Source organism: Nyctereutes procyonoides, unplaced genomic scaffold (assembly GCF_905146905.1).
Source record: "Nyctereutes procyonoides isolate TBG_1078 unplaced genomic scaffold, NYPRO_anot_genome, whole genome shotgun sequence".
Lineage (NCBI taxonomy): Eukaryota > Metazoa > Chordata > Mammalia > Carnivora > Canidae > Nyctereutes > Nyctereutes procyonoides.
Genome location: NW_026575120.1, coordinates 29,023,648 through 29,049,221, shown reverse-complemented (window position 1 = coordinate 29,049,221; position 25,574 = coordinate 29,023,648). Strand labels below are relative to the sequence as shown.

At 41.1% G+C, this 25,574-nt stretch overlaps 1 protein-coding gene across 1 annotated transcript in view; it reads right to left on the bottom strand.

The window, feature by feature from the left end:
* Nucleotides 1–25,574, bottom strand: part of DGKI (diacylglycerol kinase iota) — a 420,356-nt gene that overhangs the window by 229,610 nt on the left and 165,172 nt on the right. The window contains 2 exon segments of the mRNA XM_055335472.1: nucleotides 7,202–7,258; nucleotides 8,599–8,673. Of these exon segments, the coding sequence (XP_055191447.1) occupies nucleotides 7,202–7,258; nucleotides 8,599–8,673 (132 nt within the window).

The window sequence follows — 25,574 nt, the reverse complement described above, 5'->3', positions numbered from 1 at the left end:
GACATGATGTTTGTGCAATGACATTATGCTTAAACTGTCGTTGGGTTCTAGAAACTAGATCTGCTTTAAAGTCTATTCTCATCTTTGAGAATTGGCCTTCCCAAATAGACAATCACTTCTAGGCCGGGAGTTAAGTAGCCCCACTACTATTGCTGTTAGGATATATTATAGGTGAGAAAGTTGTCTTCAAGCCCTATGGCAGAAATAAACTTACATATAACTCATCCTTCTTAGACCAATATACAGAAATTATCTCCTTTTTTTTTCTTGCCCTTTCCTGAGAAAACACTTGACCAGACACTAACATGTCTATCATTGGGCTACAACCCATATTTCTCCCTTTAAAAGGCCCTTAAATGTATATTCTCTCACTCAGCAAATACTCACTAGATGTCTACTACCTGCTAGGCATCGTTTTAGGTATACAAGCATATAGGAAATAGATCCATGTTGAGGAAAAAAAAAAGTTCTATCAACACATGAAAGTGAGAGTAACAAAGACACCTGTAACAGACATAAGCATCAGTTCTACAATGCCACCTCTGTTTCTCTCTATAATGTCAAATCGATTCAAGTTATAGATCCTGAAGGAATAATGTTTTTTTAACTATAATACGATATAAATAATTAGTCGGATTTTTTGTCTGGCTTTTCCCACTGAGGCAGTTTAATAAAACAGGGACACAATTCTTATATTGTTCTTAGAAAAAAGTTAATAATAATATTTTTGAATACTAACTTGTGTCAGGCACTTTTTAAAATGCTTTAAATGTAATAATGATTTCAATTTTCATGAGAATTTATATGAGTAGAGGTGCTATTCAGTCAGTACATACCAGAAAAATCCCATGAGTCATTAAAATATTGAAACATTCCTATACTGGTTGATAAATTAGTTTAGTTCCCTGACCATCCCGTGGCTCCTCCCTAACTACCAGAGCACCCCCACCTCACCTCACCCCCTCAATATTGGAAACCATTTCTACCCTTATTATTAACAAAAATGTTAATTTTTGGCATAACAGGTCTCTGGGATTCTGTTCCAATGAGTGGTCTTTTGAAAACAAACCACATTGCCTGAGCAATGCCATTGGGTTCCCCTAGCCCCCTAGAAAACTAGGCTGCCCAATTGATGGTGGCTCTCTGTGCAAGTTTAAATATCATACAATGTCGGGTCCCCTGCCTGGTTGTGGCTTTCAGAACAGTGGCAGCAAGTCAGGAAACCACCCAGTAATCAGTGTCCATACCACTTACAGTGAATGAAATTGCTGGACCCTGTACCTCTCTACTTCACAGGTGAGGCTGATCATTTCAGCTTTCCATCCACTCAAGTGATGAGAACTCTAGCCCACTGCCTGCTTAAGAACAGGGCTGGATAGGACTGGGCCAGCTGCCAACAGTACTATATCTCAATTCACAACATTGTAGGGCACGTTATCAGAGGGTGTTGCTTGAATTATTATTATCATGCTCCTTTCAGAGATTGTAAAACTAAGTTATGGAGCAGTTACTTCAAATGTAAGGGTCAGAGCAAGGATTCAAACCCAGGCAGGCTGGCAACGGAGCCTATGCTCTTAACCACTATGCTGCTATGCCATTCCTCTGCTCTGAAAGCTCAGGATCAAGCACCTTCAATAAATGATATCAATGACAGTCAATAGTAGAAATATTGAATGCACAGAAGTGTCACACAATACTATAAGAGAAAAATTTACTGTAATTGCTGTTAGTTTAGCAGAAGCTGTGAGAAAATGAACAATATCATTGATGATAAGGGAAATTCTCTGCTTATGGAGATTATAAATCACCTAATGACTATCAATTTAAGGAGGGAAATGTTGGAAGAATTTGATGCAACTGCCTATGAAATCTGGGTTGAATCATGGGGTTATTTAGCTAGTGACAGCTCTAATCAAAAGATTAAACCAACAATTTCCAGAAATCAACAATTATTTAGAAATTATAAGACTGACTTAATGAATCATTTCTTTTGCAACATGTGTCATTTGGTAAGCAGATTTATAATACCACATAGTTTAATCTGTTTAGGGAATAAAAGGGAACACTTTTAAATTGTTTATTTAAATATTAACATATGACTCAGGAAGTTGTTAAATATTTTTAATATCATTCTTCCTAGAAATTGGGTCACAGATTAAGGCACAGCTAAAGTAAGTGAAACAAAAGGACTCCTTGAGAAAAAACTGAGTAACTGTCTACCATCTGTAGCTCTGATTTGACAGGTCAAGGATCCCTCTATGAATAGATCTTCTTAGGCCTAACATAAATTCTTTCTATTGCTGCTTTAACACAGTTTGGACAAACATCCAATAAATATGTGTTGAGTAGAATGGAATTCTGAACCTAACCTTTTGATGACCAAATCATATAGTTACCATATAGTTATGGATCAATTGCCGTATTAATCGGGGGAAAAGCCCAGTTTCTATGGAATCACTGCTGTTTTCTGATCCTAAGTCCCAAGCAATTTCTTTTTTCACCATCTTTCCTTTTGATGTCACATCTCCTAAATTATGGAGCAGAAATTAGACTTGAAATCCTTACACTGAAAATGTGAGTGTTGACATACTGCTGTTAAGATAGCAAAGCAAGGCTTCTAACCCCATGACATCTTTTTATTGCTTGTCAATAATCTCTGAATTATTCATACACTATCTTCAAGTACTGGGCAAAGAAATAGCTATTACTTATGGGTGTTAAAATCTGAGTGATACATTAATTCAGGGTTTATATTCAGTATTGTTAGCAGACATTCATAACATACTTGCTCACTTATTTTCAAACACTAAGTTCAATTCCTAACATTATTCATAGAAAGCTTGAAAGAATCTTGAAATTACAACCTAATCTACATAGCATATGGCTAAGAAAACTGAGGTCCAGAAATATTTCACCTAGAGGAGTCCAACCAACATTCATTAACAAACTTCCACGTGTCAGACATTCCACAAAGTGTAAGGTACAGCAATGAACAATCCCTGCTCTAGGTCTTTGCACTTGAGATAGGACAAAGTGGAAAAGTAGTAGAGTTATGATTTGAACTCAGGCCAAACTATTTCTAAGGTGACTGTTCTTCCATTGACATTCGGTAAATTACCCGAGGTCTCTTAATTAAGAATCTCCAGTGAGTCATAGCCTACCATGAGTTTCATCTTCAAACTGTCCTCTTAGAACAAGAGTTCTTAGGCATTGAGGGAGAAAGTAACTCCTTTATCAATGCTTTCAGTCAACGGACAGTCAACAGATTACATCCTCTATGTCCTGGTACAGTGAGTTTGGGACAAATTCCATGAGTGACCTCAAATTCCATGAGTGACTTCAGGGGGGCAACAAACAAGCAGAGGAGTACTACCCATAGATAATTATGACATACAAGGTGCTCTGAAGGGGCAGAACACGGTGCTTTGATAAAGAACACTGTGTAACCTATTCAGAGGAAGTAACCTGTTCTGGAGAGGTAGGCTGGGGCAAGACTATGCAGGGCTTAGTCTTGCAGAGACAACTCATGCAGAGACAACTCATGCAGAGACAAAGAGTTGGGTTATACTCTAAGTGCTATGAAAACTAGTGGAGCATTTTAAGTTAAAAAAAAATTACAGGATTAGATTTCTGTTTTAAAGATCTCTCTTCAATCCCAATGGATTAAAGGGAAAAATTAAGGAATCATGAAGAAGCTATTACCATAGTGAAAAGACATCATGACGTCTTACTCTAGGGTGCTAACAGAAATGAAATAAGTAGATGATTTGAAATATATTTTATAAATAAAATTGTTAGGGTTGGCAAATGAATTAGATGTGTGGAATACATCAGAGAAGGAATCCATGATCTCCCAGTCTTTTTGACTGAGGAGCTGGATCAATAGCCATCTCATTTTCTGACGTGCAAAAAATTAAAAAAAAAAAAGATTTTATGGTGATGTTCATAAAGAGTTTAGTTTTAATGTGTTATGTTTGAGATGGCCGTGATACATTCAAGGGACGTGTCAAATGGAATTCCAGGAAGTGTGGACCGGAACTGTAAAGTTAGGAGTTGTCAGCTCAGATGTGATTTTTAAAGCCATGAAATTGGATGAGCTCTCCCAACAAGAGTGCACTGAGGGAAAATATGGCCAAGTACCAAGCCCAGAGGATTACATAGGAATTGGGAGGAGTGAACAATGAAAGAGTGGGAAGGACACTCCAAAGAAACAAGGGGGAAAAAAAAAAACAAAGAAACAAGGGGAAAATTAGGAAAGAGGTCATGACAGGAGAGAAATATAAGAATGGTGGAACATTGAATAATTTGAATATATTTGAAAGAATAAATATGAAAAGAACAGAAAACATCTAATGGATTTGGTAACTGGGAGATTCTGGCAACATTGAAAAAAAGCAACTTCAGTGAATGGATAGAGTGGAAACCAGATGAGAACAGGTTAAAATGACTAGGTAGTGATATAATGAAAACAATGATATAGACAACACTTTCTGGATGTTTAGAAGTGAATGCAAAACTGAGAATCAAACAGCAGTTAAGATACAGATGGTGGTTAAGAAATATTTTTGTTTTATTTTTAAGATGGGAGATGTCAGAGCATGTTTACAGTGATGGAAATAATCTAGAGGACTGGTGGAGAATGGAAGAAATATCAAGTCCTTGTTACAAAGACAAGAGCAGGTGTTCAAAAACACTTGTGGAGGAAGGTCTGGCTTCACAGAAGACAAGTGATACCACTACTAGAAACTAAAAAAATATATAAAACCCCTTGCATTAGAAAATAGTACCTATAAACACAATCTAGAGAGAAAGAGAGAAATGAAAGGACAGTTAGCTAAACGTAGACATATGGATCCTGGGTTGGAAATTCATTCAGTTCATCTTAAAAACACAAAACTATTCCTTCTACTGTCCTATAGGAATTTCTCCCTTCACTAGAACTCTGAGTTCTCTTCTGGCCAATGCTATTGTGCACTTGGATGGCATTGAGGGTACCCACAAGCCTATCACTCTTCTTGCACTTTCCTCACCCTATATATGGCCTGTCACCTTCCTGTTGCTGACATAATGGCCAAATACAGTGGGAGAAGACAAGTGAAAGGGACAACTATATTTCCCCTCTCCACAATCTCCACTCCCAAACTACCCTCCTCCCATGTTTTCTCCCAATCTTCTTGTATTTGTAACAGTAACAATAAGATCATTCTTTTTTCAGTGTCTTCTTCATTATCATTAAGATGTCATTGACCCTCTCCGTACTCACACTTCTCTGTTCCTTTTCTACACATTCATCTATTCTCATAACTTTAATTACTATCTATATGTGCTAGTGATTCACAAATGTTTTACCTCTAACCCAATCTTCATAGGCTCCAAACTCATATACCCATTCAACTTTCTACTGGGCATCTCCAACTAAGACTCAAGGACACTGCATGCTTGAAAATTCTACATCTAAACTCATCACCTTACCTCCCCAACTCATCCTCAGATCAACTCATTTTCCAATGTTTCATTGGCTTTCCAGGCCAGAAGACTGATTTACTCTGGGCTCCACCATCTCCGTGTCCAGTAGCCAATCAATATTACTCATAGTTCAGATCACCACTAGAGAAGCTCCTTAAATTCTCTCCATGCCTCCAATATGGCTGCTCTTGAACTGTATGGTATTCCCTCCACACTGTAGCCAGAATAATATATTTCATTTAAAATAGTTTAATGCCCCAGGGCACCTGGGTAACTCAGTTAGGGTTCTGACTCTTGATGTGGCTCAGGTCATGATCTTAGGGTTGTGAGATCAAGCCCTGCATCAGCAGGGAGTCTGCTTGGGATTTTCTCTTCCTCTCCTTCTGCCCCTCCCCCATCTCTCTCTCTCTCTAATAAATAAATAAATTTTAAAAAATAGTTAATGTCCCACCTAAATTACCATGATGATAAAACAAACTTGTAGCACAGTGACAAGGACTTTTGTGTCCCAGCCCCTGCTTTATCCCTCAGATTTCACGTTTCTGTTATGTTCTTTCTCATCTTTGAGCTTGGAAGCATGTGCTCTTTCTGTCTAGGAGGCTGTTACCTCCTAACCACCCTCCCCCTACACACACCTTCACTTAGATAACTCCTCTGGGTCTCAGTTTGCTTGCCACCTCTTCCCGGAAGCCCATTCTCTCTTGCCTATTTATCAGTACACAGAGCTAGTTTGAGGAGTGCACCAGCTGGGAAGATTTCCAAGGGGCTAAATCTATATGTGGAATTGAAAATAATCTCATTGGGGAATGTAAGTGAAATGGAGAAAGTATATTTTACAAAAACGACACATCGCACTTTCTCTTACGGAGAGCACCATATACAACGGTAACACTTAGGCACCTAAACAATTTTCTAAGAAGGATGGATTCTGTTCATTACAGCCTGTTGTTTTGCCAATTGGAGAGTGCAATCTGGGGCCTGGAGCTGGGCTATCCAGGATAGCACAGGAGGGCTGAGACCCTCTACCAACCGTCTCACCTTCTCTAACTTCTCCTCATGTGCTCAGTCTCCTCAAAAAGAGCTACACAAACAAATATGACCAAAGTGCAGCTCTCCTCCTGTCCTCCCGTCTGCTTACCACCAACAGAGCAACTGCTCTTCATTATGATTTCCTCTTTAGCTGTTTGTTTTCACAACTGGGCTGTGAGGTTAAGGACTAAGCACTGAATGTGGTTCTTCCATTTACCTACCTACCTACTGACTTAACAGGTGAAAACACTGCAGTTCAGAAAGATTAGGTACGATGTCTCAAATCACACAGCATCTAGACTGGTATAGAAATCAACCTGGCTCCAGTGTTCGTGGGAATACTCAATAACCATGCAGCCCCCTGAAGAGCTTCTACCCCCCTCAAAATTGAAAAATGGAATTAAAATGGACCAAAAGACAATAAAATGCTATTTACTTCTTACCTCTTCAAGTTTACCACTGCCTCTCCACCTGCTCATGAAAACCTTAGTTCCCCAATGCATTTCATGAGAATAATAAAAGGCAATATACACATGCTGAAGAGACTGCGAGATTCTACTGATGGTATTTATTGATGTATTAACGAGAAACCCATGTGGAATGGAGGGAGCTAGACCTGGTATTTAATCACTGGTGAATATCTATCAGTCCAGTAAGTCAATGGGAAATAAAGGTGGTATTTAAAGTTGAGCTCTGAAACACTCACTTCTCTTGGTGATCTTGAGCCCCCTTCTCGAAATGTTGGCTTACATCTGAAATTAATCTGTCATTTAAAAAGAAAAGTGTATTACATTAGGGATACGCATCAGACTAGATTGACTTACCTGAACAAATCAACAGCGACACATATTGAGACTACAAAAGCCCCAAAGAATAAGGAACACAGTTTAACACTTGAAATCATCACCTTACATAATCTATACAGATCCCAGGTGATCCTCTATCTCTAATCCACGTCTCTTTATTCTCATTGATGAAATCAACATATCTTTAAACAATAATCCCCTTACACTATAAATGTGAGAAAAAGATAAAGAGTAAAGAAAATATCTAAGGCAGCTGAAAAAACCCAGTTATGTTTCAGATTTTAAAAGTAGGACAACATAAACTTGAGAAATATTTAATATGATGATGATGATTCACACACAGAAATTTTTCTTCAAGTCTTCAGTACTGCCTTTTTTTTAGATAGGCAGGTCTCCTGGTAACATGTGCATCTTCTTTAGTTACTTGATAAGGTGAAAGGAGTATAGAAATGAAAGAGGACATAAGTAAATGGGGTTGGAACAGCAAGAAGAAAAAAATATGTATATGTATACATACATGTATAAATGTTAGTAGTCCTCCCTACAAAATAGCAGCTAGCAATAATCGGTAACATGTTCATGAAAATAATGAATGTTGCAGGGGATGAAAATATTTCAACACGTTCACACATGGCAGCTCAAGAACATATAACACAGACACTCACAGGTGGAAAGAGAGGAGAGCAAGAGGCCAACAGACTACTCACAGCTGGAACCTCCCCTTTCCTGCAAATACCCAAATGGACCGCAGAATCTACTTCTTCCAGAGGCAAGACACCAGGGAGATGTTACTTCCATCCCACCCACACATTCATGCTGCCCCCCAAGAAAGGACAGAGAGCTGGCTTCTGGCCGGGCTCTCTTCCTTGTAGCTACTTTAAGAAGAAGAAATTCACAAAGGTCAGACGAATCTAAACAATGATTTTTAAAGAGCTTATAGATTTTTTTCTTTAAGAAAAAAAGATTCTATGGGTGGAAAATTCTATGGGTGAATAACAATTTTGTCACTGTAAAAAAAAAAAAAAAATTGTGTGTACCAGGCTTTTCTCTCTAACCTCACCATTCCTCCTCCCAAGAAGCAACATAAAATGATATCGAATTTTCCTTCAGCAAACAATAGGGCGAATTAACCTTAAGCACTGCTTTTCCATTACTAATCTGGTAACAATGTTGGTATTTCAGGTTTTTTTTAAAAGGGCATTGTTTCGAAAAAGTTGGCAGTAGGAACTGACACCTGGTCTTAGAAGCCCAAACACTTGCAATGTAGCCCACGCTGCAGCAGGTGGTGCTCTCTCACCTTCTCTAGCTGTTCAATGCAGGCAGCGTGGACGACGATTTTACAGACCGCACACTTCCTCCTCAGGGCCGATTTCTACAACATTCAATTCAAAATACAAGAAGAAACATTAACAGTCTGTTCTGAAAAGTCCCTTGGCATTAAAGAGAATATACATAAAGAAGACAAACATAAGCAAATTTAAAACGTCATCTGGAACATTTGATAATATGGCAAGCTTCAAGCCCTCAGCCCACCTCCTACCTCCGTATCTCGATGACTTGGGGTGAGGGTGGGGGGCTAGATTTTCTCTCCAAAATGTAATACTTATGATAGCTGCTATATATTGAGCATATAATATGGACCAGGCTCTTTCTTCTGTCATTTCTAAGTTTTATAACCGAACAACAGAAGCATTAGTATCCTCCTCTTTTGTAAGTTTCTTTTTTTTTTCCTTAGTAGGTTTCTTTTTGTTTGTTTTTGTCTTTTTATATTTTTACTCTGCTAGTTAAGCAGCACGACTAACATGCAGAATTAAATCTAAATTCAAAACAGGCATTCTTTAGTGACTGCCAGGAATCGACATTTCAAGGGGTCAATCACTTTAGGCTTCTATCCCAGGCACAAAATCTCTACTAAGCTACTTGGGTCTTTACCCAAATCTTCAGCAAAGTAATAAGAGCTGCCTAACACTTATACCTGGTAATACCAATAGGCAGTAATAACAGGAGCAGGAACAACTAACACAAATGTAGTTCTCACTGTCACTCAGACACTCAGAAGCACTTCACGAATAGCACTCAGTTAACCTTCAACAACCCTAAGAAACAGGTAGTATTTTTTTTAGGATTATTTTTTTATTTATTCATGAGAGACGCAGAGAGAGAGGCAGAGATGCAGGCAGAGAGAGAAGCAGGCTCCCTACAGGGACTCTGATGTGGGACTTGATCCCAGGACTCTGGGATCATGACCTGAGCCAAAGGCAGATGCTTAACCACGGAGACACCCAGGTACCCCAGTGGGTAGTATTTTTACTCCTATTTCATAGATGAGAAAGCTACAGCATAGTAAGTGATGCACGTGAGGTTTCATAATTAGGATACTGCAGAGCCAGGGAGTCTGGCTCCGAGCTCATGCTTGTCCGCATTATACAGTTTGGCCTGACAGACAGTATAGTTTCAATGCACAATAAGAATACTTTTGAGGTGTATTTTTCCTCTAACAATAAAGAAAAAAATGAGCAGCGGGGTGAGAGAGGAACAGGTGGTATCTTGATACTCCAATGTCATGTAAAATCCAAGCTGGGAATGTTCAGGCCTCCCTACAAAGCACACTCTAGAAGGTAGGTCTGCATGAATAACTGGAGTTTGAGCACTGAAAGCAGCTTAATATAACAAAGCTAATCTGTGAGACAGTGAATCAAAGCATCCAAGTGTGAAAGGCCTGAGTCCTTATTCTCAGGAAAGGTGCTAGTATAGATTACTGGCAAACTGCTCTCTTTTGATGTGTGGTTTCCCCTGCTGAGATATAATTTTTGAGCCAAAAATTGAGGTATTGCTGCTACTGAAGAAAATTAGAAGGACTGCAAGCCACCCCCTCGGAAGGGGCAGGATCAGGAATGCAAGCAACTCTAGCCTGCTCTGTCCCAGATGGTTCCATGTGTTCAACATGGGGTTTGCATGGTGCTTTGTGCCTTCCACAAGGCACCCAGAACCCTGCAGCATCTCAACTTGCAGTCTAGACACCCACTGACTGAGGTTTAGTTACCTGCTTGTAGATGGCTCTCCTCTGCCTGAGGAAAGAACATGGTCTGGAACATTAAGTAAGTTTGACAATCAATTGATTTTGCAAAGAACAAAGGATAAGGGAAACCCAAGCATCTAGCTACACGACTGGAAAATCTCAGCTCTATTACTGAAAAGACAGGAGAGGGAGGAGGACGAGGGAGGGGGAAGGGAAGCACAAACAGTGGTAGTAGTAGAAGCAGCAGCAGCACTCAAAGCAACAATAGGATTCTAGTTTGCAGAATGCCCAGGAGCAAATTCACGTTTTTTCTCCCCTCTCCTTCAGATCTTCTGGTACAGATCACTGATGCAGCCCACCTGCAGAGAATGCATGGGGCAACTGAGTCATATAGCCAATCAGAGTTGTAGTGAGGCTATGGAAACTGGAATTGATTCCAGCTTACTCATCATCCACAAAACCCCTGGTAGACTACACTGCAGACAAACACAGCAACTCTCCTCACAGTAGGCACCACTGATGGGTTATGATTTTTAAGCACACTGGACAAGCCTCCCTCCTTATCAGTAATTCTTGCTTCAGTCTGGCTTTGCACCTGCAGAGCTCCAGGGACTCTGGGAGGCTCCTACGAGGTCACTGAGGATTGTAGGAAGAGCACCAAGCAGGCACAAGGACCCAAGAACACTGGGTAAAACCAGAATATCTCTTCCTTTCCTTGTTTTCCGTACCAGGATTCTAAATCAGAATCTCTTTTGAGGGATACCTGGGTGGCTTAGTTAGTTAAACATCTGCCTTCAGCTCAGGTCACGATCTCAGAGTCCTGGGATCAATCCCCGCATTAGGCTCCATGCTCAGTGGGAAGACTGCTTCTCCCTCTCCCTCTGCCTGCCCTCCTGCCCTCCCACTGCTTGTGTTGTCTCTCTCTCTCTATGTCAAATAAAATCTAAAAAAAAAAAAAAAAAGGAAAGAAAGAAGAAAGAAAGAAACCAGGAAACAAAGAAAGAAAATTTTTGGAATAAGGTATCTGGGCTAATAGAGTTTGAGAACCACAAGGTTCAGACAAGCTATCTCTCAGCTTTCTGGAACAGCATGTAAATATGTCAACATCATTCATAGAGTGTAATTCAAGTGCAATGTTCTCCAGATGATAATGTAGGAAATAAAGTGCTGTAAGTTATAAAACCAACATTATTTAAACAATATTGGATCTTAAAAAACCCTCCTAAAATATAGACTTTCATGCCTCTAGAACCAGAATATATAGACCATAATCTAAATTTTTCTTTATAAACACTCTAACATGATGCATTTTACTATGAAGAACAGTTATTTTTGTTTTCTTTCTGACAGACTAGATATCCTTTCAATGTTGTTGTTGCCTGTCTTTTCTTGCCTTCAATTTCTTCAGTGACAGCTTCTAACAGTTAATAATCTAAAAAGTGGGTAAAATTCAACGTGGATCGAACTGGAGGGTATTATGCTGAGTGAAATGAGTCAGTCGGAGAAGGACAAACATTATATGTTCTCATTCATTTGGGGAATATAAATAATAGTGAAAGGGAATAGAAGGGAAGGGAGAAGAAATGGGTAGGAAATATCAGAAAGGGACACAGAACATAAAGACTCCTAACTCTGGGAAATGAACTAGCGGTGGTAGAAGGGGAGGAGGGTGGGGTGTGGGGGTGAATGGGTGACGGGCACTGAGGGGGGCACTTGATGGGATGAGCACTGGGTGTTATTCTGTATGTTGGCAAATTGAACACCAATAAAAAATTTATTATTAAAAAAATAATAATAAATAAATAAAATAAAAAGTGGGTAATTGAGGCTTATGATCATATGCAAAATCAAGCAAATTCTGAATGAAGGGCTTTTTCAATAGTAATAAAATACATGGAATTTAGTTTCTCAAGTGACAAAAACTGTTCCAGTGAATCAGAAATTTTAACTCCTGACTTCTTGGTTTATGACTATATTTTGACTGGTCAAAGTTATCCAAAATAGCTAGATGATAAGCTTTTGGGCAGAAATTGCTCAAAACATACAGAATTTTTGTGCTAGGTTATTTTACAATTTTTAACTGCAAGATTTAAGCTAAATAGAAAGTTAAAAGTGTCAGAATATAGACTTTATTTACATTTTCTTAAAAAAAACACTAAAAAAAACAACCACTGAACTCTTACTTAAACCAATGCTTCACTCTTAAAAAGTGATAAATCAAAAAAGGTCATTAAGGGATCCCTGGGTGGTGCAGCGGTTTGGCGCCTGCCTTTGGCCCAGGGCACGATCCTGGAGACCCGGGATCAAATCCCATGTCGGGCTCCCGGTGCATGGAGCCTGCTTCTCCCTTTGCCTGTGTCTCTGCCTCTCTGTATGTGTGTGACTATTATATATATATATTAAAAAGTCATTAATTCTACATATGTTTACAAATTAAAATTTTAAAAATTTAAAAACTCACTCTTTTCTATGAATTTAAAGGCTAATCAGACTTACTGCTTTGAAAATCAAGTGATTTCAGTGCTCTTACTAAGGATTTTCTGATTTTGTCAGTATTCAAAGAAAATATTAGGAGGAAACACTCGAGTCCTCAGAGCTGGCATGACAACCCCTTCTCAGTCTCCCTGTTTCGGAAGAACTTAGAGACCAAAGCCTGCTGCTGGCCAAATACAGTTTGGACTTGCAGCGTCTCTCCCTAGAGTTCCCAGGTTTGGGCTCACAGACTTAATGCAAGGAGTCACTACTTCCATCAGTTCTGTCTTTACAATGAGGCTACACTGATAAAAAGATGAATGGCCAGGGAAGGGTTCCTCTGGGCAGGAACCCAATCATACTGGGAGCAGGGAAGGAGACAGAGGAGGCACTCAGGGGAAAGGACTTAATGGAGCACAGAGTTGGAAAGAGGTGAGGGGACGGGGCCAAGGGAATGGGCATCAAGCTCTGCCTAGCAGTCTCCTTCCCAGTGATTCCTTAGCCCCTCGGCTTACCCCAGATCCAAAGCATCAGGCTGAGGAACAGAAGCTAAGTGAGGGTTGGGAATTAGGTAAAGAGTAAAAAGAAAGCAAGGCAAGAAGAATTATATCCTCCCTTCTTGCTCCCTTTCAGACACAGAACTCAGTCTATGGGGCGCTTTGGTGGGAGGGGCCACCAGGAGAGGCAACAGAGCACAGGTAAGGCCATCTTTTCTTCCTCTCCAAGGAGAGAATGGAATGCTCAGTAAAGAAGAGGGAGGAAAGCTCCTAAGCCTTTGGAGTGTCAGGAATTCGGTGTCCTTTCAGTGGGGATTGCCTCTATGGGCAACGTGAACCAGAACACTGTTGCTGTGTAATCCAAGGTAAATGAAAACAAGAGTTCTTTGATTTATTTAAAAACCTAATTAGAAGAAATGACAAGCATACTTGGCAAGTTCTGCTTCTCTGGGGATCCTGGGATGCAATCTGTAAATTGGTATTAGGAAAAATGAAGAATGACATTATCTGAAAGTTCCATTAATGTGATTTGAGGGCCAAGCACAGCCTCCAATGCCACTCATGTTGGCTCCTCTTTTCCTCAAACAGAATGCAGGACACTTCGGACAAACCAGGAGGGCAGCTATCTGAGGTCTCAGTGCACCCCTATTGTGGTTCTTCATTATATCAGTAAGTCTATGACAATAGGATTTCAAAATCCCAGACTGAGGAGCAAAAACACCACACATGTGGAGCAGTCTGTGGCTAAAGGGTAATCTCAAAGCTGTCTCCCAGGGTCTGCTACAAGATCTCACTCTGTGGTAAAGGGGTCAGCCTTCAGCCTAAGGATTGTTGGCCCATGTTGGAAGGTCAAGACCCTCATTTGCCAAGGTCCTATGTGTTTGTCCCCTGTGTCCTCTGGATAGACAAGGGTTCAAACTCCTCTGAGGGAGTCCCTCACCATCGACACCCTAGATTCTAAATGCCAGATGTACCTCAAAATATCTGACAGAGAAAGGAACAGGAACAGGAGGTTGGGTGGAGGACTTATGTAAATGAGTGCACAAAATTTGCTCATGCAATGCTCAAATACATACCAATACACCTAAACCTGCATGTGCCAGTCCTCTGGAACCATGATGGTCTGAAGTGTCCTGCATAAATTAATTTTCCATGTGGCAGAAACAGTGTTAACCACTGACTTTTCCAAAGCATATCTATAAACATTTAATCAAGAAATACGTTTAACCACCACTAAGAAGATAAGGCAATGCTAAGTGCAGTGCAGGAATTAAAGAGGAAGGAGCTTCTGTCCTTCCTAGGAAAAGCTGGCAAGCCACTTGAGGCAAGGAGGACTCAGCCGGGAGGGTGGGAGGAGGTCATTAACAGAGAAGGCCACACATGGCTAGATGCTAAATGACCAGCTCAGACAATGAGAGCCATTATTCAGAGGATGATAAAATCTCAGAGGCTGAGTCAGTAAGAAGGACCTAACAGAAAAACAAATGCTTGAATTGGGCCTTATAAAATGTATATATTTCAAAATTTGAGGACACTTCAGTAAAGAGCCTTTATGTAGCAGCCACTGATACTCGTATAGGAATGGAGGCTGGCTTTGGCATGTTTCACGGGGTACAGAGTTGCTGGGCTCACAGGTGTCCACTGGTGCAAGTTCTTGGGTGCCAGGTTGAAACTTGGGAGTATGGAGACTTCTACGTGTGTTCCCGGCTGGAGGTTCAGATGGAATAAGGTGTCCCCAAAGGTGAGGAGTAGGAGAAATGGCCATATTAAGAAGCCACAGGAACTGTGTCATAAGGGGCTGCAAGACAATGGCAAGCAGGGCATCCCTGGGTGGCTCAGTGGTTTAGTGCCTGCCTTTGGCCCAGGGCATGATCCTGGAGTCCCAGGATCAAATTCCATGTCGGGCTCCCTGTAGGGAGCCTGCTTCTCCCCCTGCCTGTGTCTCTGCCTCTCTCTCTGTGTCTTTCATGAATAAATAAATAAAAATCTTTTTTTAAAAAATGGCAAAGCAGAACTATTCCCAAGAGGCCCCAGGGTTAAAAATTGTAGAGGTATGGGGTGCCCGGGTGGCTCAGTTGGTTGAGCATCTGACTGTTGGTTTTGGCTCAGGTCATGAACTCAAGGTTGTGAGGCTGCACCCTCAGTGGGGAGTCTGCTTCTCTCTCTCTCTCTTCCTCTGCCCCTCCCCACACTCATGTTCTCTAAATAAATTAAAAATAAAATTTTAAAAAATTGTAGAGTTACAAAAAGTAGGAGATTCTCATACTCCTAAAATCCATCACCAAGTACACTACTGGATACATACCAAGAGCCTAATAGACATTCTGGAAGGAAAGGAAAGAGGAAAGAAGAAGGATTTGTAGAGAAGGGCTTTCTCTCTTTCAAGCCCCCAAATCAGCCCCAATCTGGAGAACTGGTGGCTTTGAGATCATGAGACAAAACCTTCAGCAGGACAGAGGCATTCTCACAGTAGGCAACCCCAAAAGAGAAAATGCAGTACCTTAAAGGCAGAGAAGACCTCTCCACACAGAGGGAAGATAGGGTAGAGGCTTCACAGTGATTACAGCAGCACCACCTTTGTGTCACAAATGAGATACCTTCTGCAGAGCCCTGGGGACACTGGATGGGATAGCTATTGGGCAGAGGACTGAGGTCTTACATAAGTGGGTAGAGTTAAGAACAAAAAGTCAGTGCTATTGCTGCTCTTGTTATACTACCTGTATGTACAGGCTAAATTGGAATCTGTACTTGGATGATGGTCATGGGGGTGGGGAGGAAACACACTGGACAAAATCGGGGCCAGCAAGTAGGCCAGGCTTCCCAAATAGAAGTCCCGGTTAGGTGATGCAGATCAGGCCAGAACGGCAAATCCAAGACTACTCAAATCCTTAAATCTAGGCTGAGCAGTACAAATTTTAATCTAATATGCAATGGAACGCTGACAGAGTTGTTGAGACCAATGTGGCCAAAAATAATCATTTAATCTGGTGGCAAGATGTCGCACAATCTGAAAGCAGGAGGAAGAAAAAAGGAGATGGGACAAAGTAATTTATTAATTCAGTCAATCAGTAAATACCAAGCGTATAGTAGGTGCCAAGCTCTGGGGATACAGCAGTGAGCAAAGCATTAACAAAACATTTTATTTTATCTCATGGAGATAACTTTATCCAAGAAGAGACAGAAAATAAATATGATACATAAATATCATATGTTGGTAGATATAAGTGCTAAAGAGAAAAATTAAAGAGAGAACCAGAAATAAGAGAAAAAAAACAAGAGTAGAAGGAAGCTGTAGTTGGCCAGGAAGGGTCTCAATGAGAAGATACATTCTGAGGAGCACCGGAAGGAAGTGTAGGAGTTCGCTTGCAGATGTCTGGGGGGAAAGCATTCAAGGCAAAGGGACCAACAGCAAGTGCAAAGCCCAGAGGCCTGAGGGCTTTGGGATGTTTAAAGAGTGACAGAGGGGCCTGAGTTGTCGAAGTAAATGAGGTAGAGATGAGGCCGGATAACAATGGTAAGGCCAGATCACAAGGGGTCTTGCAAATCATGGTTCCGACTCCACAGTGATAACTCACGTATTAGGCAATTAGGTACTGAGCTGAAGTGACAAAAACAAAACAGGAGTGGAGGCAGAGATGCACAAGTGTGTAAGTGATAAAGTAGACCCCTCTCCAGTCACCTGCGGGCCTCCACTAAAGCTTAACACAGATGTCTCCTACTTGGGCCTGTAGGTCTTCCAGTTGGTGGTCTTCCAGACGGCCAAGGACGGCTTCCCTCCTACACCTTGACCAGCCTGCTGCTGGTAGCCGGCTGACTACACATACCACAGTGCACAGCGTGTTATGGTGCGGATTGTCCTGCATCCTCTAAAGTCCTGCAATAAGCCTCACTTGATATGCTTTTCAAGCAGCACATTGTATCGTGTTGTAAAGAATGTGTTATCTGAAGCAATGTGTATGTGAAGTGTTTACATTTCTAGAGACCAGCTCTCCTGAGTAACCTCAGATAGGCCTATAAATCTAGAAGGTCACAAGAGCTACCTGAGCTCAGGCACAGAGGTGTTGCTTCCACAGCTTCTCTGGAGACACATAAAGAAGTGCCTTCTCCTGACTGTTTCGACACAAATAAAAGTCTTATATTTCCTCAACTGATGATGTTTATTTTTCATGTGAAGGGAAGGAAAACCCAAATCTTAGAGCAGAAAACTGAGGAAGGGAACAGACTGGGTGAGCTGAATATGAGAACTAAAACATCTTATGAAAACCTTTCCTCCTCCTGTAAAGCAGGCAATCTGGGCTCACCGGAGAAACACTTAGGTAAAAACTAAATTGGTAGAAATTGTGTTGATTAGCAATGTCCACAATAGCCAAACTGTGGAAGGAGCCTCAGTGTCCATCAAAAGATGAATGGATAAAGAATCTGTAGTCTATGTATACAATGGACTATGCCATTAGAAATGACAAATACCCGCCATCTGCTTCGATGTGGAGGGACCTGGAGGGTATTATGCTGAGTGAAGTAAGTCAATCGGAGAAGGACAAACATTATATGGTCTATATGGGGAATATAAAAATTAGTGAGAGGGAATAAAGGGAAAGGAGAGAAAATGAGTGAAAACATCAGTGAGGGTTACAAAACATGAGAGACACCTAACTCTGGGAAATGAACAAGGGGTAGTGGAAGGGGAGGTGGGCGGGGGGTTGGGGTCACTGGATGATGGGCACTGAGGGGGGCACTTGGCGGGATGAGCACTGGGTATTATGCTATATGTTGGCAAATTGAACTCCAATTAAAAAAAATTAAAAAATAAATAAAAATATTTATCCAAGAGAAAAAAAAGAAATTGAGTTGATTGAAAGATGAAATTATTGGTTGGTTATAAAGAGTGGCATCTTGTCTTATTTTTAACATTAAGATTGGTAAAAGCTACGGTCAGAGTGGCACAGTATTCACTTTAAGTGTGGGGGCCGAGGGGGAGATATTTGCCTATATCTTAATAGCTCGCACTTACAATAAAATTTGTATCATATTCTTTAAGAGTGGTTTAAAAGTGGCTAATGTTAGTGGATTCAAGGCATTTTTCTCTAGCGAAAAAAAAATTGATAGGTACTGATAGGTTGCAGTAGAAAGCTACATGTAGAAAATCTTAGGAGGAGTCCACATCGTGGAACTCAGTTGAGTTTAACTAATACACACACTACTTTTACACATCTATGTAGAATTTGGGTGCAGTTAAAGAGATAGGAAGCAAATATATGTTGCAGTTGTCACTTATGGAAAGTAAGGTGTGTGGTCTGATAAATCTGTGTAGGTCTGACAGAAAGGTATGTACACAGAGCTGCTCTGAGAGACTGCTGGGCTATGGGATGCTCAGCATGTGCACTCATGGACGGGTACGAGGTTGCTCTGCTGCTTACACATTCGTTCTGCCACCTTCATGGTCCTGATGCATTTAAAAAAGGATTTCAGGACAAAACAAAAAGGATTTCAGCCTAATGAGCTAGAAGAAATCTTCAAAAATCCATAATTCTATTTCTATTCTTGGTTGTCATTTTACCCAAGGATACTTGATATTTCCGTAACTATTGTTATTGACAGCCTCTGTACTTTGTTGCTCTCATCTCTTGTTTTACCTTTTTTCTCTTCTGCCTGTCTTTTCTCTTATTTCTTTTTCCCCATTCATTTCCTCTATGTTTCTCAGCTTAGGTGCCTGCAGGTCCTAGCTTATATGACCACAGCCAGTCACTGGCTTTGACTTTATTGTGTGCTATCTTTCTATTTTTGTTTCTTTCAAGATGACTTTGTGGCTGCTGCCTGTTGAATTTTTATACTCTTTTCAAGTGATCCCAGGTCAGAGTTGTACATCTTATAGATTAAATGAAGTGCTACTATATGTGCAAAAAATGTATGTAAATAGGATTATAAGTAGACAGACACTAATAAGTAGATATTTGCACAATGATAACTCTACACACCCAAAGATGTACATTTATGAATTTCAAGGAAATAGATACGAGAATGGCTGGACATACTACAGAAGTCATAATAAAAATTAACAGGAAATGGTGTGTCTATGTTGTGTTAATGGCTCTCTCTAGTTCTGAGGTAGTCTGTCAAGTGTGTAGAGATCTGAGGTTCAGTATAAACTAGAGAACACCAAAGTCTGCCTTTCATTCCTTGCGGGTGTGATGGCACCACATACATTCCCTAACCTGCAGCATGATTCCTAACATGTTCTCATTATCAGTTTACATCATAGAAATAGAGGAATTTTGTTTGTTTGGGTTTCTTTTTAATTCACAGCTTGAGATTTCTAAAAAATAATTTAGATACACATGCTTTAATATGGAATACTGTACCTGCTTAAGAAGCCATATTGAGCTATGGTAAATAAGCTATTCTTTCATTGCCATTTCCTATATCCCAAGCTCTTGGTGACATAATTAAGAGAAAGTCTTCCAGCCAATCTAGCCCAGGGGGACCACTATTTCAGCCACAGTTCACCCAATGCTATATCCCCAGTTGGCACCATGGTTTTTACTCACATACACACACCTACCTATACCATCCTTCAGTGAGAACGTAGCTACCACTGACGGTATTTACCAGTATGGCTGGTAGTAGAATAAATGCATTATGTGCACTGTCATCACAGCCCACTCCAGCCATGCAAGGCAGTACTTCACCCATTTTACAACAAAGGAGGTAAGACCCTATGAGATTGAACAACTCTCCCAAGATAGATTAGCTAGTGAAACCCAAGTCTTTCTGGCCCAAAGCTACATTTCTATTACAACTTACTATTTCCTTGTCATCTTACTAGTGAAAGATTAGGGGAACAGAACTAATGAAGATAAATACATTTGACATTGCTTCAGATGATCCATTCTCATGAGAGCCCCATGGGGATGGACTATAAGACAACCATACCATGACCACCTATGTCAAGAATGGTAAACACCAAAAACAAAAACAAACAAACAAAAAAAAAAAAACAAAAACAAAAAGAATGGTAAACACCCAGACTCTATCCTCCATGAGAACCAAATAAAATGGGCTGCAATTGGCATGGCACAGGCTATACAGGGGTTTTAACCACGAGAGCCTGCTAAACAATGAATGTTGAACCCCCTGCTAATGAGCCTGAGAACTAAGGCAAGAATTCAAACATCCTGGATGCTAAGTATGATGATACTTAAATGGCAGGGTTCAATCTGGTGACAGGCATCCATGTGTGCATGTGTGTCTCAGTAATACCATCACTGAACTCATTCATTCCAGAAAAATGGCAGGATAACTCCTGACTTTGGTCACTGCTCTCAAAACTAAGGATTCAGGACAGTAGAACACAGGAAACAGTCTCTGAGCTAAATGGAACTTGTATGTTCTAGGATGGAGATACAGGCAAGCAGGAGAGTGATTAAAAAAAAAAAATAGAAAGTGATCGATGCTATATAAGATCAAGAGAATGGAGAAGGGCCACAGAGTTGAGTGACAGCCTGTCAGCTGGGATCTCACTTCATGAGCTCCATCTCCTCTTTTATTCAGTGAGAGTAACGTGCTGATCATAAGGCCCTCCAAAGTTTGTACTCGGGCTTTGGCTCGGGATCAGTTTCTGACAACCCATTGCAGCCACTTCCACTGAAGGAGGAATGACTGTAGTGGAAGATTTTTACCATGTGTTCGTGACTTGCCATGCTGTTGATTGCTGTATATGCATGATCCCATTTAAGTTTCACAACAATGGTAAGAAGCAGGTATTGTGCACATTTTGAAGATGGGAAACTGAGGCTACATGATAACCAACATCACACAACCAGGAAATCCCAGAGCCTAGATTCAAAGCCAGATCACCCTTTGATTCCACAGCCCACATGCCTCCTCAAATGAAGTCATCAAAGCAGGCTTTTCCATTTCCGTGTGTTTTTATGACACTACTTTCTAAAATCTCTATCTGCCTGGTCTATGAGATAGATAACAACAAGCTCCTAACAATTAGAAATCATGTCCACTTAGAGGCTGGTAGTAATTCTGGGGAACATCTGATACAAATAATGCTTCAGCCAAGACTGGGGCCTCTGAGCAACAAGACTATTGGTTGAATTCTATTTTCTGGGTCTCTGCACTGAGAACAGTGGAAAAAGCAAAAGCATTTCTATATACCTGGGCATTGCCTAGCTGAGATACAAACCCTATGTTCAATTAGATGCAAATTATTTTTATTAAGTAACAGGACCATGCCAGTATGAAATAACAACAACTGCTCCACACAAACACATACCCACAAACACAGCCTCAATCTAAAATTATCATTGCAGAAGGGATGACAATTATTCTCAGAAGCCCAAACTCTTAAGAATAAAATACATGCTCATGTGCTCTCTCTCTCTCTCTCTCTCTCTCTCTCACACACACACACACACACGCGCACGCGCGTGCACGCGCGTGCACACTTGTCTTAATGAAAGTTTAGTACAAAGGCAAAATAACAGAAGATAAAGAACAGGTATGAAACTCTGTATGGTTATTTTCTCTGACATTCCTTCACCTTTAAATGGGAGGCAACTGCCTCGATGACCAGCCCAAAGGGTTCCTGTTATTGACCAACATTGACAAGTCCTAGGTAAATGCCATGATGTGAGCATTTCTAAGGTTTCCAGTGAATACTGGGATCCCACATGATGCCAGTAGCTGTTCTGTGGGAAAAATAATGGGTTCATCATCCCTTCTCCCAAGGAAAAACATAGGAAATCCTGCATACTTTATATCTTCTTAGAGCTTCATAACATACATTTGTATATCAAAGGTGTTCAGTGTTTGCTAAACTTATTTGGCCATAAGTCTGCTTTAATAAACAATGCACCGTATTTTTATAGGAGTTTAGTGCTCTCCAGAACATGATTTGGTTTAAAAAAAAATGGACTGTGCAAAAAGCCAATGATACTGTTGATCCATGGTCACTTAGGAGGGAAGAATCCTAAAGTTTCCTGGGCTCCATAACACATCTCTGTCTCTGTTGCATGAAGTGGGCAGGATCAGTACGATATTCCCCTCAAGTGCATGGACAGCACTCTACACCAAATAATTACACTAATAACAACAATGATAGCTATAATAGTTAACAATGGCTAATATTTACTGAGGGCCTTCCACATGCCAGATGCAGTTTGAAATGTGCACTTGGATGATCTCATGCAAATGCTCAACCATCTGGCCAGACACATATGGAGTACCATCACTTGCACCCACAGAACCACCTCACTCCCTTTCTCCACTCACGTCCACTGACCACAGGGTCAGGAGCAGAGAATCTTTCTATGCAAATGTTTTTCAAAACAATTTTTGTTGATGGCTCTGCTCTCCCTGAGTCATCTGGATTCATTAGCTCCTCAATATCCTAATGATGGGAGAGACCTCTGGCAGAGAGCAGCGTTGGCAGCTCCCTGGAGATGGCATCTTCAAGGCTGGCACCCAAACAACAGAAAGTTGGCTTAGCCTCCTGGGCTTTATTGCCACACTCACAGTTTCCTGCGACAGCCCACACCCGACTCAGCCAAGCTGCCATCTGGGGGTATAGCCCATCAATCTGCCACGCTGGACAACTGGCATGTGAGGGATCAGCAGGCAAGCAGTCCTGATGCATTCTGAGGCTTGAGTCCAATGTTGGTGCTCTGTGGTATACACCTGCCAGACCTGAATGCACAGATGGGCAGAAAGGCCCCACCAATGTGTGCTGGACACTGCTTTGCCTCTTCACCCACAGAACAGAGATGCACATGAAGAGCATCTGCACTGACTGCTGTCTAGTGTGTCCATATTCCAGAGATGAAATAAACAGTGTGTGACCAGATTCTGCATCTTTTAAAAAAAAAATTTAAGCAACAAAAAGCTGAAAGTGTTGCTTAAATAGGGCAGGAAGCTACCGCACTTGTACTCTAACAAGTTTCTTCCAAGGATCCAGTGAAATGCCCAGCCTCCTTGTGAGCAGAGGCTGTGATATTGCAATGAGACTTCTGGTCTACCAATAAGGAGACACAGCCTAGGAGATGTTTTCCAGAATGGGTTACTTTAGTTTGCACACTCAGTTTCCCTATCCATGACCTAGGAAGATTATGGATATTACACACATAGCAGGTAAAATGACAGGTGAAAGTTTAAGTCTCAGTGTTGGGGTTAGCAGAAGAACCCCAAATGTAAAGTCTTCTTGAGAGCAAAGTCCAACCAAACTACTCATTAGGTCATTCAGCTTGGTGACATTGAAATAGAAGTAGGGACAGGAGAAAACAAGAAAGGACATTAATGTTTGTCAAGTAATTTAATCTCTCTACCAATTTTGAGAGGCAGATACAATCACTACTATTTTACAGAAGGACCTGGGGCTCAGAGAAGCTGGGCAGAGCTAGGATATTTATCCAAGATCTATTTGTCTCTAAATCTGCATGGTTCCTCACTCTCCACATCCCACCCCACATCACATGGCCTCCCTAACGCAATTCGTTCATTTACTCAATAAAACTGTATTTGTTAAGCTTCCAGCAACATTGGAAAACACTTTAGAATGAAGGTCGTGGGGGAGAGGGGTGGCCATTTTTGCTAAACCTTACCCACAGGGAAAAGATTAAAGCAAAACATATAAACAAAACAATTACAAAAGGAAAATAGTACCCATTAGCCTACCCACAAAAACAAGGTGACATAAGCCCACTTAAAAATAGAAAAGATATCTGGAAACAGCACTCTGAAGTCTGACAGTTCCTTTTTTCTCTCACCCAACCTACACATTCTCACTCACCTAACGTCTAACTACTCTCTTCCCCGCAGTTCTCAGCTGCGGGCGCCTCCCTGCCTGTCTGCTCACTTATGCAGAGAGCCACGAATGTCTCAATGAAATCTTCAATCAAGGCTGTTTGAAATACACCTCCGGGTGTATGCCCATCGGTGAGTCTCGCGGAGGAACCCATGTGGCCAGATAAGTCACCATACAGGACAACTATGGTATTTGTTTCCCGGGGCTGCCCTAATGAAGTATCACAAAGTGGGTAGCTTAAAAGAACAGAAATACATGAACTCACAGTTCTGGGGGCTAGATGTCTGAAATCAAGGTATCCACAGGGTTGATACCCTTCTGAGGACTCTGAGGGGCCATCTGTCCCATGCCTCTCTCCCAGTTTCTGATGACAGCCTGTGGTCTGTGGTGTTCCTGAGTTACAGCTCCATCACTCCAGTCTCTGCCTCCTTCTGGTGTATCTCTGTGCCCTTCTCTCCTTAGAAGTTCATTTGTCACACTGGAAGAGGCATCTTAACTAATCATGTCTACAATAATCCTATATACAAATAAGGTCATAATCTGAGGTCCTGGCGATTAGGAATTCAGCATCTTTTTTGTGATACACAATTCAAGCCACAACAGCCACTATACACCAGGCGCTGAGACCAGTCTCTTCATTGGGTCCTGACACTCTTTATGAAGTAGAATGGTAGACTTCTCCACCTACATGTGACAGCAAGGAGTCATCTGTAGAGTTATTTTGTTTTTAACAGATTCACACCCGGTGCCACCCAACAGAGTGGTAGATCCAGGCTGGTACCAACCACTTTAAGAAACAAAATTAAGAAGTTTTTATAAGTTCACAGTGCTCATCCAGCACTAAGAACCACTGAGGCTGATCTTAGTGACCATAGTTTAAATCAGGAAGTGGAGGCAAAGTAGGTGAAATTTGTCCAAAGTTCACTCTACACAGATGGAACAGGTTTTCTTTTCTTTCTTTTTTTTTTTTTAAGATATATTTATTTATGACAGACACACACAGAGAGAGAGAGAGAGACAGAGACAGAGACACAGGCAGAAGGAGAAGCAGGCTCCATGCCGAAAGCCCGACACAGGACTCAATCCCGGGACTCCAGGATCGCGCCCTGGGCCAAAGGCAGATGCCAAACCACTGAGCCACCGAGGGATCCCCGGAACAAGTTTTCAAACCCAGGTCAGGCTCACAGAACCCATTTCCTTCCTACTTCCCACATTGCCTATCTCTGTCTCTCGTATAGAGGCAGGTTGCGGACCAGGACTACGGTTATTAGGTACCTCTACATAGCAATGTAGGCAAATGTCATTTCAGTGTAAAAATAGGTGTGCACTAGAATGTGCTCTATTGATTATTAATGGAGGCGTGAATTTCTTTAGAAGCAAATCTCTGGCTCAACGTCTTTGTACATACTATAAACAAAGCCTGGGAATGGTTTCTCCAGAGTGCACCTACCGGACCGTGATAATGTCATTTCCAATTA